The sequence below is a fragment of the Erinaceus europaeus genome, chromosome 6, assembly GCF_950295315.1.
Source record: "Erinaceus europaeus chromosome 6, mEriEur2.1, whole genome shotgun sequence".
Lineage (NCBI taxonomy): Eukaryota > Metazoa > Chordata > Mammalia > Eulipotyphla > Erinaceidae > Erinaceus > Erinaceus europaeus.
In genome coordinates, this window is record NC_080167.1 from 50,393,939 (window position 1) to 50,407,195 (window position 13,257).

General features: G+C 41.8%; 1 protein-coding gene across 1 annotated transcript in view; it reads left to right on the forward strand.

The window, feature by feature from the left end:
- Window positions 1-13,257, forward strand: part of DHTKD1 (dehydrogenase E1 and transketolase domain containing 1) — a 71,588-nt gene that overhangs the window by 50,290 nt on the left and 8,041 nt on the right. The window contains exons 12-13 of the mRNA XM_007524620.3: window positions 2,205-2,311; window positions 4,121-4,285. Of these exons, the coding sequence (XP_007524682.1) occupies window positions 2,205-2,311; window positions 4,121-4,285 (272 nt within the window). The remainder of the gene's footprint in view (window positions 1-2,204; window positions 2,312-4,120; window positions 4,286-13,257) is intronic.

Consider the following 13,257-nt stretch of genomic DNA (forward strand, 5'->3'; position numbering starts at 1 on the left):
TGGAGAGAGGAGGGGAAGACAGAGAAGGGGAGAGAAAGATAGACACCTGCAGACCTGCTTCACCACCTGTGAAGCGACTGCCCTGCAGGTGGGGAGCCGGGTGCTTGAACCGGGATCCTTACACCGGTCCTTGTGCTTTGTGCCACGTACACTTAACCCACTGCACCATGTGACTTTTAAACACATGTGACAGTATTAGAAAGTACAAGTATTGAAAACTGTTTCTGAGGTCCAGGCAGCAGGCTCACATTTCTTTATTTGTGTTAAGATTTATCTTATTATTTTTTTCCCTCCAGGGTTATTGCTGGGGCTTAGTGCCTGCACTACAAATTCTCTGCTCCTGGTGGCCTTTTATAGAGAGGGTGATAGAAAGATAGATACCTGCAGATCTGCATCATTACTTGTGAAGCAACCTCCTTCAGGTGGGGAGCCAGGGGCTTGAACCAGGATGCTTATGCCTGTCCCTACACTTTGTACTATGTGTGCTTAACCCGGTGTATCTTATCAAATTTTTTTTTTTGCTTCCAGGTTATTGCTGGGGCCTGGTTCCTGCACCACAAATCCACTGCTCCTGGAGGTCACTCTCCCTCCCGCTTTTGTTGCCTCTGTTTTATTGTTGTGGTTATTGTCATTTTTGTCACTAATATCATTATTTTTGGATAGGACAGAGAGAAATGGAGAGAGGAGAGAAAAACAGAGGGGGAGAAAAAGACAGACACCTGCAGACCTGCTTCACTGCCTGTGAAGTGACCCCTCTGCAGGTGGGGAGCTGGGGGCTCGAACCAGAAGCCTTACGCCGGTCCTTGCACTTTGTGACATGTGTGCTTAACCCGCTGCACTACCGCCCAGCCACCCTCTTGTTAATTTTTATGAATCAACAAAAAGCAAAAGAGATGTATATGAGACAAGAAACTTGTTTTGAAGGGCAGTTTCAATTAATTCTGCATACAGAACCCAGTGCCTATTTGTTTATGTATTTATTGATATATGAGAGAGAGAGAGAGAGAGAGAGAGGACAAACTAGAGAGCCACTCTGGCACATGTGGTGCTAGGGCTTGAACTTAGGACCTCTGCTTCAAAGTCCAATGACTTATCTACTGTCCTACCACCCAGGCCTGCCTATTTAGTTATTTATTTAGTTATGGACAAGCTAGAGCATTACTCTGCACATGTGGTGCTGGGGGCTGAGCTCAGAGCCTCATGTATACAAGTAATCTGCTCCACCACTGTGCTGCTGCCAATCTCTTTATTTAGTTATTTTTAAAAAACATTTATTTTTTAAATATTTCATTTATTTATTGTTGGGTAGAGACAGAGAGAAATTTAGAGAGGGGGAGGTAGAGACAGAGAGCCCTATTTCACCACTTGTGAAGCTTTCCCCCTGCAGGTGGGGACTGGGGCCCTGAACCTGTGTCCTTGCACACTGTAATATATGTGCTTAACCAGGTTCGCCACCGCCTGGTCCCCTTATTTATTTATTTTATTGGGGGGATTAACAGTTTATAGTTGACAGTAAATATAGTAGTTGGTACATGTGTACCATTTCTTTTTTTCTAAAGCAATTTTTAAAATTATCTTTATTTATTTATTGGATAGAGACAGCCAGAAATTGAGAGGAAGGGGGTGATAGGGAGAGAGACTGAGAGACACCTGCTGCACTGCTTCACCATTAGTGAAAGCTTTCCTCCTGTAGGTGGGGACTGGGGGGCTTGAACCTGGGTCCTCATACATTGTAATATGTGTGCTCCCACCTGACCCTCATGTGTAACATTTATCAGTTTTCTGCATAACACTCTAATCCCCCTCCTCCTTCTGTACCCCCTAGACTTCCCCCCAAACTCCCAAGCCCTTTACTTTGTATCAATTTTTTAAAATATTTATTTTATTTATTCCCTTTTGTTGCCCTTGTTGTTGTTTTTTTTATTGTTGTAGTTATTATTGTTGTTGTCGTTGTTGGATAGGATAGAGAGAAATGGAGAGAGGAGGGGAAGACAGAGAGGAGGAGAGAAAGACAGACACCTGCAGACCTGCTTCACCGCCTGTGAAGCGACTCCCCTGCGGGTGGGGAGCTGGGGTTCGAACCGGGATCCTTATGCCGGTCCTTGTGCTTTGCGCCACCTGCGCTTAACCCGCTGAGCTACAGCCCGACTCCCTGTATCAATTTTTTTTAATGGATTTTTTTCTTGTCTGTTGTGCTATTCCAGGTGAGGCCAAGTGGCTCCTGCAGAGTGGCATTGTTGTCCTACTTCCACACGGCTATGATGGTGCCGGCCCTGACCACTCATCCTGCCGCTTGGAACGCTTCCTGCAGGTATGACCAGTGGCTCCTGGAGCCAAAGGTGTATTTCCCTGTACCCCAGGGCTATGATACAGGGCTAGCTCTTTGAGTCACTGAACATGCACCCGCAAGTTTAAGAGGCAATACTGGGATGAGACAATGCCATTGCTCTGTCAGCATTCTTTGAGACATGGCGTTGCCAGCATGTTAGGATCATGGCTTCATGGCAATGAAAGGGTGCTTGTGCAGCAAATAGCATTTCCTAAGCCTGGCTCATCAGAATCACTGAGGGAGCTTTTGGTGAGTGGAGATAGATATCAGCCCGAGCTCCTCAGAGTCTTAGGAGTGGCACCTGGGAATCTGTACTTTTACTTTTTTTTGTAAGAGAAACAAAGAAACTGAGTGGGGAGACAGAGAGAGAGAGAGAGAGAGAGAGAGACCAAGACCTGCAGGACTACTTCACTATTCCTGAAGCTTCCCCTCTGCAGGTAGGAGCTGGGGGCTTGAACTTGTGTCCCTGGGATTATAACACATGTGATCTACCAAGTATGCCACCACCCAGCCCCTGTACTTTAATATTATTTTTTTGTTTTTTCATTTTTCTGCTTTATATGAGGCCCCAGGTTCTCTCACTGGCACCCTCCCAAATATATATGTGTATATATTTAAATATAGTGATATATAGAGATATCTATAAATAAATACATATTATTTATTTATTCCCTTTTGTTGCCCTTGTTTTTTTATTGTTGTAGTTATTACTGTTATTGATGTTGTCATTGTTGGATAGGACAGACAGAGGAGGGGAAGACAGAGAGGGAGAGAGAAAGACAGACACCTGCAGACCTGCTTCACCATCTGTGAAGCGACTCCCTTGCAGGTGGGGAGCCAGGGGCTCGAACCGGGATTCTTAGGCCAGTCCTTGTGCTTTGTGCCACGTGTGCTTAACCTGCTGTGCTACCGCCCGACTACCAAATAAATATTTTTTTATAGTATATATTTTATTTGTACATAGTGTTGCTTCAGGTATTTGACTTCCTGATAATTTATTATGAAGATTTTTAAGCATGTTGAACAAATATCATAGTGAGCCTCTAGATTCCATCATTAAGGTTTTGAAAATATTTTATACTTACTTATTTATTTAGTACAGAGATAAGTCAAGGGGAAAGGGGAGATAGAGAGGAAAAGAGGAAGAGACACCTGCAGTACTGCTCTGCCACTCATGAAGCTTTCCCCTGTAGGTGGGGACTGGGGGATAGAACCCAGTTCCTTGAGCATTGTAACACATATGTTCACCACCTGGCCCCTACCATTAAGATTTTATTATTCTTGTTTTATCATATATCTATACTTCTGTCCATAAGCCCATATAGTCTTTATTTGAAGCAGTTCAAAGTAAAGAGAGACAGAGAGGAAGAGAGAGAGAGAGAGAGGTGAGAGGAAGAGACAGAGAGGCAGAGACTGGAGAAACAGCACAGCACTGCTCTATTATTCATGGAGCTCCCCAGTTGTGGTCCATGCCGCTGCAGTGTGGACCCAAGGCTCAGACCTGGACCCTTGTTGCACAGCATCATATATGCTCTGCCAGGTGGCCACAGAGCCTGCATTTCTATCAACTCCCCTCCAGATGCTACTTGCGGTCAGCTATAGTTAGGAACAACTGTGTTTAAATACAGACTTGGGCAGAGGGGGAGGACACGATTCTGCTCTGGAGAACCCCTCCCAGGCCATACATTCTGGGGTGTTTTCTGTAATGCAGGGAGATTCCCCTCCTTTCGTCTAAAACAATGGAATGAGATGATCTAAAGTCTCACTTCTGCCTACCTGGTTCTCCCCCAGATGTGTGACAGCACCGAGGAGGGAGTGGATGGAGACACAGTGAACATGTTTGTGGCAAACCCCACGACTCCTGCCCAGTATTTCCACCTGCTGAGGAGACAGATGGTTCGGAACTTCAGGAAACCCCTGATTGTTGCTTCCCCAAAGATGTTGCTCAGGTTCCCGGTAAGTAGGGAACGATGGTGAGTCAGCCTTTCTCCTCATGCCTATGCTGCAGAGTCTCCTGGGCTTTTCTTTGTATCTAATTATAGCATTAAATTACACCAACATCTTTTTTTTTTTAAAGATTTAAAAAAATATTTATTTATTCCCTTTTTGTTTTATTGTTATAGTTATTATTATTATTATTTTTTTTTTAATCTTTTTTTTTTTTAATTTAAGAAAGGATTAATTAACAAAACCATAGGGTAGGAGGGGTACAACTCCACACAATTCCCACCGCCCAATCTCCATATCCCACCCCCTCCCCCGATAGCTTTCCCATTCTCTATCCCTCTGGGAGCATGGACCCAGGGTCATTGAGGGTTGCAGAAGGTAGAAGGTCTGGCTTCTGTAATTGCTTCCTCGCTGAACATGGGCGTTGACTGGTCGGTCCATACTCCCAGTCTGCCTCTCTCTTTCCCTAGTAGGATGGGTCTCTGGGGAAGCTGAGCTCCAGGACACATTGGTGGGGTCTTCAATCCATGGAAGTCTGGCCGGCATCCTGATGACACCTGGAACCTGGTGACTGAAAAGAGAGTTAACATACAAAGCCAAACAAATTGTTGAGCAATCATGGACCCAAAGCTTGGAAAAGTGGAGAGGAAGTATTAGGGAGGTACTCACTGCAAACTCTAGTATACTTCTGCTTTCTTACTTTGGTGCCATACTCCAAACTCAGTCAATTTCTGCTTTGCGTTTCTACTTCTTTTTTTTTTTTTACATGCATAACATTCCCCAGATTCCCATTTAGCAATACAACCCCCACTATTTCATTCATCGTTTTTCATGGACCTGTATTCTCCCCACCCACCCACCCACCCCAGAGTCTTTTACTTTGGTGTAATACTCCAATTCCATTTCAGGTTCGACTTGTGTTTTCTTTTCTAATCTTGTTTTTCAACTTCGGCCTGAGAGTGAGATCATCCCATATTCATCCTTCTGTTTCTGACTTATTTCACTCAACATTATTTTTTCAAGGTCCATCCAAGATCGGCTGAAAACGGTGAAGTCACCATTTTTTACAGCTGAGAAGTATTCCATTGTGTATATAGACCACAACTTGCTCAGCCACTCATCTGTTGTTGGACACCTGGGTTGCTTCCAGGTTTTGGCTATTACAAATTGTGCTGCCAAGAACATATGTGTACACAGATCTTTTTGGATGGATGTGTTGGGTTCCTTAGGATATATCCCCAGGAGGGGAATTGCAGGGTCATAGGGTAGGTCCATTTCTAGCCTTCTGAGAGTTCTCCAGACTGTTCTCCACAGAGGTTGGACCAATTGACATTCCCACCAGCAGTGCAGGAGGGTTCCTTTGACCCCACATCCTCTCCAGCATTTGCTGCTGTTACCTTTTCTGATGTGTGACATTCTCACAGGAGTGAAGTGATATCTCATTGTTGTCTTGATTTGCATTTCTCTGACAATCAGAGACTTGGAGCATTTTTTCATGTGTTTCTCGGCCTTTTGGATCTCTTCTGTGGTGAATATTCTGTCCAATTCCTCCCCCCATTTTTGGATGGGGTTATTTGTTGTCTTGTTGTTGAGTCTGGTAAGCTCTTTATATATGTTGGTTATTAAACTCTTATCTGATGTATGGCATGTAAAGATCTTCTCCCATTCTGTGAGGGGTCTCTTGATTTGGGTAGTGGTTTCTTTTGCTGTGAAGAAGCTTTTTAATTTGATGTAGTCCCATAGGTTTATACTTGCCTTAGTCTTCCTTGTAATTGGATTCGTTTCATCGAAAATGTCTTTAAAATTTATGCGGAAAAAAGTTCTTCCAATATTTTCCTCTAAGTATCTGATAGTTTCTGGTCTAACATCCAAGTCCTTGATCCACTTGGAATTTACTTTTGTATTTGGTGAAATACAGTGATTCAGCTTCATTCTTCTGCATGTTTCAACCCATTGTTTCCAACACCATTTGTTGAAGAGACTCTGCTTTCCCCATGTAATAGTCTGGGCCCCTTTGTCAAAGATTAGATGTCCATAGGTATGGGGCCTCATTTCTGGGCTCTCAATTCTATTCCACTGGTCAGTGTGTCTGTTCATGTTCCAGTACCAAGCAGTTTTGATGACAATGGCCCTATAATATAGTTTGAGATCTGGCAGTGTGATGCCTCCAGTTCTGTTCTTTTTTCTCAAGATTGTTTTGGCAATTCTAGGTCTTTTCTGGTTCCAGATAAACATTTGTAGCATTTTTCTATTCTCCTAAAAAATGTGCTTGGGATCTTGATGGGGATAGCATTAAATTTGTAGATGGCTCTGGGTAATATATTCATTTTGATGATGTTAATTCTTCCAACCCATGAGCATGGAATATCTTTCCACTTCTTTGTGTCTTTTTCAGTTTCTTTGAGTAGTGACTCATAATTTTCAGTATACAAGTCTTTCACTTCTTTGGTTAGGTTTATTCCTAGATATTTTATTGTTTTTGTTGCTATAGAAAAAGGAACTGATTTCTGGATTTCAATTTCTTCTAACTTAGTGTTTGCATAGAGGAATGCGACTGACTTTTGAATGTTAATTTTATAGCCTGACACATTACTGTATTGCCTGATGATTTCCAAAAGCTTCTTGCTAGATTCCTTAGGTTTTTCCATGTATACTATCATGTCATCTGCAAATAAGGAGAGTTTGACTTCTTCTCTTCCAATCTGTATGCCTTTAATTCCTTGCTCCTGCCTGATTGCTATGGCAAGAACTTCCAACACTATGTTGAATAGTAATGGTGATAGTGGGCAGCCCTGTCTAGTACCTGATCTGAGGGGAAATGCTTCCAGTTTTTCACCATTGAGTATGATGTTGGCTGTAGGTTTGCTATATATAGACTCCACTATCTTCAGGAATTTTCCATCTATTCCTATTTTTTGTAGTGTTTTGATCATAAAGGGATGTTGTATTTTGTCAAAGGCTTTCTCTGCATCTATTGATATGACCATGTGGTTTTTGGTCTTGCTTTTGTTGATGTGGTGGATCACATTGATCGATTTACGTATATTAAACCAACCTTGCATGCCTGGGATAAACCCCACTTGGTCATGATGAACAATCTTTTTGATATACTGCTGTATCCGGTTGGCTAGAATTTTGTTCAATATTTTCGCATCTATGTTCATCAGAGATATTGGTCTGTAGTTTTCTTTTTTGGTTGTGTCCCTGTCTGCTTTTGGTATCAGGGTGATGTTGGCTTCATAGAAGCTGGCAGGGAGTATTCCAGTGTCTTCAATCTTCTGGAAGACTTTTAAAAGTAGAGGTATTAGTTCTTCTTTGAAAGTTTTGTAGAATTCATTTGTAAAACCATCTGGTCCAGGACTTTTATTTTTGGGGAGATTTTTGATAACTGTTTCAATTTCATTAGCTGTGATGGGCCTGTTCATGTTATCCATGTCCTCTTGACTTAGTTTTGGAAGTTGGTAGGTATCCAGGAAATCATTCATTTCTTCCAGGTTCTCTAGCTTGGTGGCATATAGTTGTTCATAGAAGCCTCGCATGATATGTTGAATTTCTGCAGTGTCTGTTGTGATTTCTCCTCTTTCATTTACTATCCGATTTATTTGGGTCTTCTCCTTTTTTTGTTTTGTGAGTCTGGCTAAAGGTTTGTTGATTTTGTTTACTCTTTCGAAGAACCAACATTTACTTTCATTGATCTTTTGTATGGTTTTCCTGTTCTCAATGTTATTTATTTCTGCCCTAACTTTAGTGATTTCTGTCCTTCTGGTTGCTTTAGGGTTCCTTTGTTGTTCTTCTTCTAGGTCTTTAAGATGTGCAATCAGGCTGTTTATTTGTGCCTTTTCTTGTTTCCTAATGTGTGCTTGTATAGCTATGAACTTCCCTCTTAGGACTGCTTTAGCTGTGTCCCAAATATTTTGATAGCTTGTGTCTTCATTTTCATTGAACTCTCGAAACATTTTGATTTCTTCCTTGATTTCCTCTTTGACCCAGAAGTTGTTAAGAAGTGTACTGTTGAGCTTCCACATTTTGGGACTGTTACTAATCTTTTGCTGATTGTTAAGTGTTAGTTTAATTCCACTGTGGTCTGAGAAGATGCTTGGGATGATTTCAGTGCTCTTGAATAGGCTGATGCTGTCTTTGTGGCCTAACATATGGTCTATCCTTGAGAATGATCCATGTGGATTTGAGTAAAATGTGTATTCCAGTTTCTTGGGATGAATGACTCTGAAAATGTCCAATAGTTCTAGTTTATCTACCTCTTCATTTAGCTCCCTTATGTCTTTACTGATTTTCTTCCTGGATGATCTGTCAAGTTGAGAGAGTGGGGTGTTGAAGTCCCCTACTATGATTGTGTTCCTGTTAATATATTGCTGTAGCTCTTTCAGTAGAAGTTTGATGTATTTAGATGGCTTCTCATTGGGTGCATAGATATTAATAATTGTTAAGTCCTCTTGATTGACTGATCCTCTGAGCATTAAGTAGTGTCCATTCCTATCTTTTTTAATCTTATGTATTTTAAAGTCTATCATGTCAGATATGAGAATAGCTGTTCCTGCCCTTTTTTGTGGGCCATTGGCTTGAATGATAGTTTTCCATCCTTTCACTTTAAGTCTGTGTTTGTCTTGTTGCGTTAGGTGAGTTTCCTGTAGACAACATATTGTTGGGTTGTGTTTTCTGATCCATCTTCCTACTCTGTGTCTTTTAATAGGTGAATTCAGGCCATTCACATTTATTGATATCAAAGATTGAAGATATTTTAACGCCATTCTTGTAGAGTTTTAGAGTGTTTTGATATATGTTCTATTTGTGGTGGTCTGGTTGTTTATAGGAAACCTTTCAGAACTTCTTTCAAGGCAGGCTTGGTGATGGTTGCTTCCTTCAACTGTTGCTTGTCTGAGAAGGTTTTGATGCTTCCATCTAGTCTGAATGACAATCTAGCAGGATATAGTATTCTTGGCTGAAAGCCTTTCTCATTGAGCACTCGATAGATATCTTGCCATTCTCTTCTGGCCTGTAGTGTTTGTATGGAGAAGTCTGCTGCTAATCTTATGGGTTTTCCTTTGTAGGTGACTCTTTGTTTTTCTCTTGCAGCCTTGAGGATCCTTTCTTTATCCTTATTCCTTTCCAATCTAAGTATGACATGTCTTGGTGTCTTTAGGTCTGGGTTAATTCTGTTTGGGACCCTCTGGGCTTCTTGAATCTTTATGTCTTTGGTGTTGTCTAGACTAGAGAAATTTTCAGCTATTATGGCCTGGAGAACGCTTTCTTCCTCCCCTTCTCTTTCTTCCTCTGGTAAGCCAATAATGCGTATATTGTTTCTTTTGAAGTCATCCCATAGGACTCTGTTGTTGTTTTCAGCATCTCTTAATCTCTTTTTGAGATCTCTTACTTCTTCTTTAGTTGTCTCTAATTCATCCTCAATCTTGCTAATTCTGTCTTCAGCCTCATTGATTCTATTCTCTCTGCCCTCTACTGCTTTCTGGAGTTCATCTATTTTGTTGCCCTGCTCTGATACTGTTTTAGCTTGTTCAGCTAGTTGCCTTCTTAGCTCAGCAATTTCAGCTTTCAGCTCTCTAATAACCATGAGATAATTAGAATTTTCTTCCACATTCTCATTTGTTGTTCCTGCAGTTCTGATTACAATTTTTTCAAATTCTTTACTCACTCCTGTTATTATTTCCTTAGCTAATATTTGGATGTTGAACTCGTTGTTTTGTGCTTCGCCCTCTGGAGGACTTTTAGCTGGACTCTTGTCCTGGTTCGAGTCTCCATTATTTTTTCTTGTTGTTTTAACCATTTTATATAAGTTAACAGTTTTTTCAATCCCTGAGTTGGAGTTCAGTGGTGTAAAAGCCTTTTTTTTTTCCCCCTGTAGGCTATGGTAGCCTGAGGGCTTTTAAACTATCAATAGGCTTCTTGGCTTAATCAATGACTCCTGACCAAGAGATAAAGCAGGGTGTGGCAGAGATAATCCAGTGGTTATGCAAAGAGACTTTCACAGCCCTTCAGCTATGCCACCGAGGTATAGGTCTTCTCCTGAGTTTCCCGGTTAGATCTCTGTGCCCTGGTGTCCCTCCCTGTTGCTGCTCCAGATTCTGAGGGTAGTAGCAATGGAGACTCAGAGTTGTACTTGGTGAGTCTCTGGGGAGTCCTTTCCTCCCTTCAGCTGTCCCCTTGTTGGTGGAGCAGACTGGAGGTGGTGTCTCCACTGACAAACTGTTAAACTGTTAGCAGTCTCTTAATCTCTCCTTAGGCCCCTCTCTCCTCTCTATCACCAGCCACGCGTGTTTGTACTCACGGGTGATTTACTGGGTTCCTGTGGTCATTATAGTCCTGTCTTGTTTTCGGTCCGGGTGGTCTCCTTTGGTATTCCTAGTTGATCCGGGAGAGGAGAGGAGAGGAGAGAAAGCGATCTGCTGCTCGTAGCTCCGCCTCCTGAAGATAGTTATTATTATTATTATTGATGTCATCGTTGTTGGATAAGACAGAGAAATGGACAGAGAGGGGGAGAGAAAGATAGACACCTGCAGACCTGCTTCACTGCCTGTGAAGCAACTCCCCTGCAGGTGGGGAGCCAGGGGCAGGAACCAGGATCCTTAAGGCCCTTGCGCTTTGTGCCATGTGCGCTTAACCCACTGCGCTACCACCTGACTCTCAGCTGACTAGTATTCTATTAGGTATAATAGACCACAACTTAAAAAAAATTTTATTTATTTATTTATTATTGGATAGAGACAGAGAAATTGAGAGAGACTAGGGAGATAGAAAGGAAGAGATACAGAGAGACATCAGTAGCCCTGCTTTACCACTTGTGAATATTTCCCCTCGCAGGTGGGGACCATGGGCTTGAACTTGGGTCCTTGCGCACTGTAATGGGTTTGCTTAACCAGGTGCACCACCACCGGACCCCTAGACCATAACTTTTTTAGGCACTCAGCTAAGTTGTTGGACATGGGTGCAAAACATTTTTGTTTGTCTATGTGTTCATTTATATTTTTATTGTAACTTCATTCTTTTGATCAGCTCTGGCTCATGGTGGTGTTAGGGATTGAATCTGTGACCTCTGAACCTCAGAGATGAGAGTCTGCTATTCTATTGCCCTGACCCAAAAATTCTTTTAGAAAATATTGTTTATATCCAACAATGATGACATTAATAACTACAACAATAAAACAAGGGCTACAAAAGTGAATAAATAAACACATTAATTAATTAATTAAAAATATATCATTTATGCAAAGAGATTCTCATGTCTCAGACTTGCCCAGGTTTGGTCCAAGTTATTGTCTGGGGAGATGATGTCATAGCTGGAAAAGGGACAGAAAGCTGGATCAGGGAAGAGAGTAGCTCCCTAATATGGGAAAGGTGTATAAATATTGTTGATGGGAGTCGGGCCGTAGTGCAGCGGTTAAGCCCACGTGGCGCAAAGTGCAAGGACAGGGGTAAGGATCCCAGTTTGAGGCCCCGGCTCCCCACCTGCAGGGGAATCTCTTCACAGGCGGTGAAGCAAGTCTGCAGGTGTCTATCTTTCTCTCCCCCTCTCTGTCTTCCCCTCCTTTCTCCATTTCTCTCTGTCCTATCCAACAATGAGGACATCAACAACAATAAACAACAACAACAACAAGGGAAACAAAAGGGAAAATAAGTAAACATAATAAAAAAATATTGTTGAATGTAAACTCCATCGGTTTTATTTGGTCTGGGGCCCATATTCAGCTTAGGAACCTATGTGACCTCTGCATCCCTGTAGATCTGAGCTCACATTCTGTGATCATAAGTAAGAACGTTCCAGGCTGCCCCAATATCGACCCATCTTCCTCAGGTACAGCATAGAGTATGTTGTCCATCTTCCCTTCAGAGGATGGAACATTCTCTACCGTTGTTGATCCAAGTTGATGGTAAGGTCCTTTGGGGGCCCACAAAGGGGTCTATTTTGTTGTTCCTGATAGAGATGACCAGTAGCAATGGAGAGAGGGATTTATTTGAGGTCTAGACCCATCATATCTTTTTGGGAATCTCAGGACTCCCCGAATGGGGCCCCAGCTGATGGGGTGGCCTGATAGTGACTAAAGAGTCATCATTAAAGTATGCCAGTCTCTTGCCCTTATTCAGCTTTTGCAGTCCTTGCTTTGATGAGGTTAGCTTTGGAGTGAGTGAGAGAACTGTAATAGGAGAGTGTAATAGTAGGCGAGAAGGGTATCTAAGTCTAAGTAGACACTATTTCATTAGGAAATTTATACTGACTCACTGAAGACTATTTTGTACTTTTGCTTTCAGGTATATATTTTGCCCGAGTTTATGGATACATATGAACATATGCTCTATCTCACAGGACCTGGCCTATATCTAGGTTTTGGGAATTTGTTATGAAGTGAACCTCCTAGAATAGAATTAGAGAATACTATTAAAGGAAAGGCCTCACCTGAGTAATGAGGCTCAAGGGTTGACATTCCATGCCTGAAGTGTCTGGACACAGTCTGAAGTGAAGCATGCTGAGGTGGTACTCTTTGTGTTGATTAGGTTAGGATCGGCTGGCAGATGCAATATTATTTGGTATGAATTGAGAGAAACGTGTAGGAAGGTGCGCCCCACCCTAGAGGTCCCAGGACTGTGGGAAATATAGGCTTTCTAGAGGAAATGTGAGGTTCCTGTTGTCTTAGGGTTCAAGAAGACAATATATAGTTATTGTTATAATCACATTATTTGGTAATTAGGTTAACTTTGAAAAATCCCTTTGTTAGGATTTGCTGTATCACACCCAACATCACCATAATTTATATCCTTTGACATTATTTGTTTATAGCTGTGCCACCAGTTGCTTCTGTTCTCCCTGTTCTAGGCTTTTGAGAGAGTAAACATATCAAAGACTCAGCCTATGTATTAAAGAGACTTAGTCTGTGTTTTAAAAAGTTTGAGATATATAATCAATTTTTCCCCTCTCATATTAATTAAAGTGTGATTTATATGACTACAAATTAATA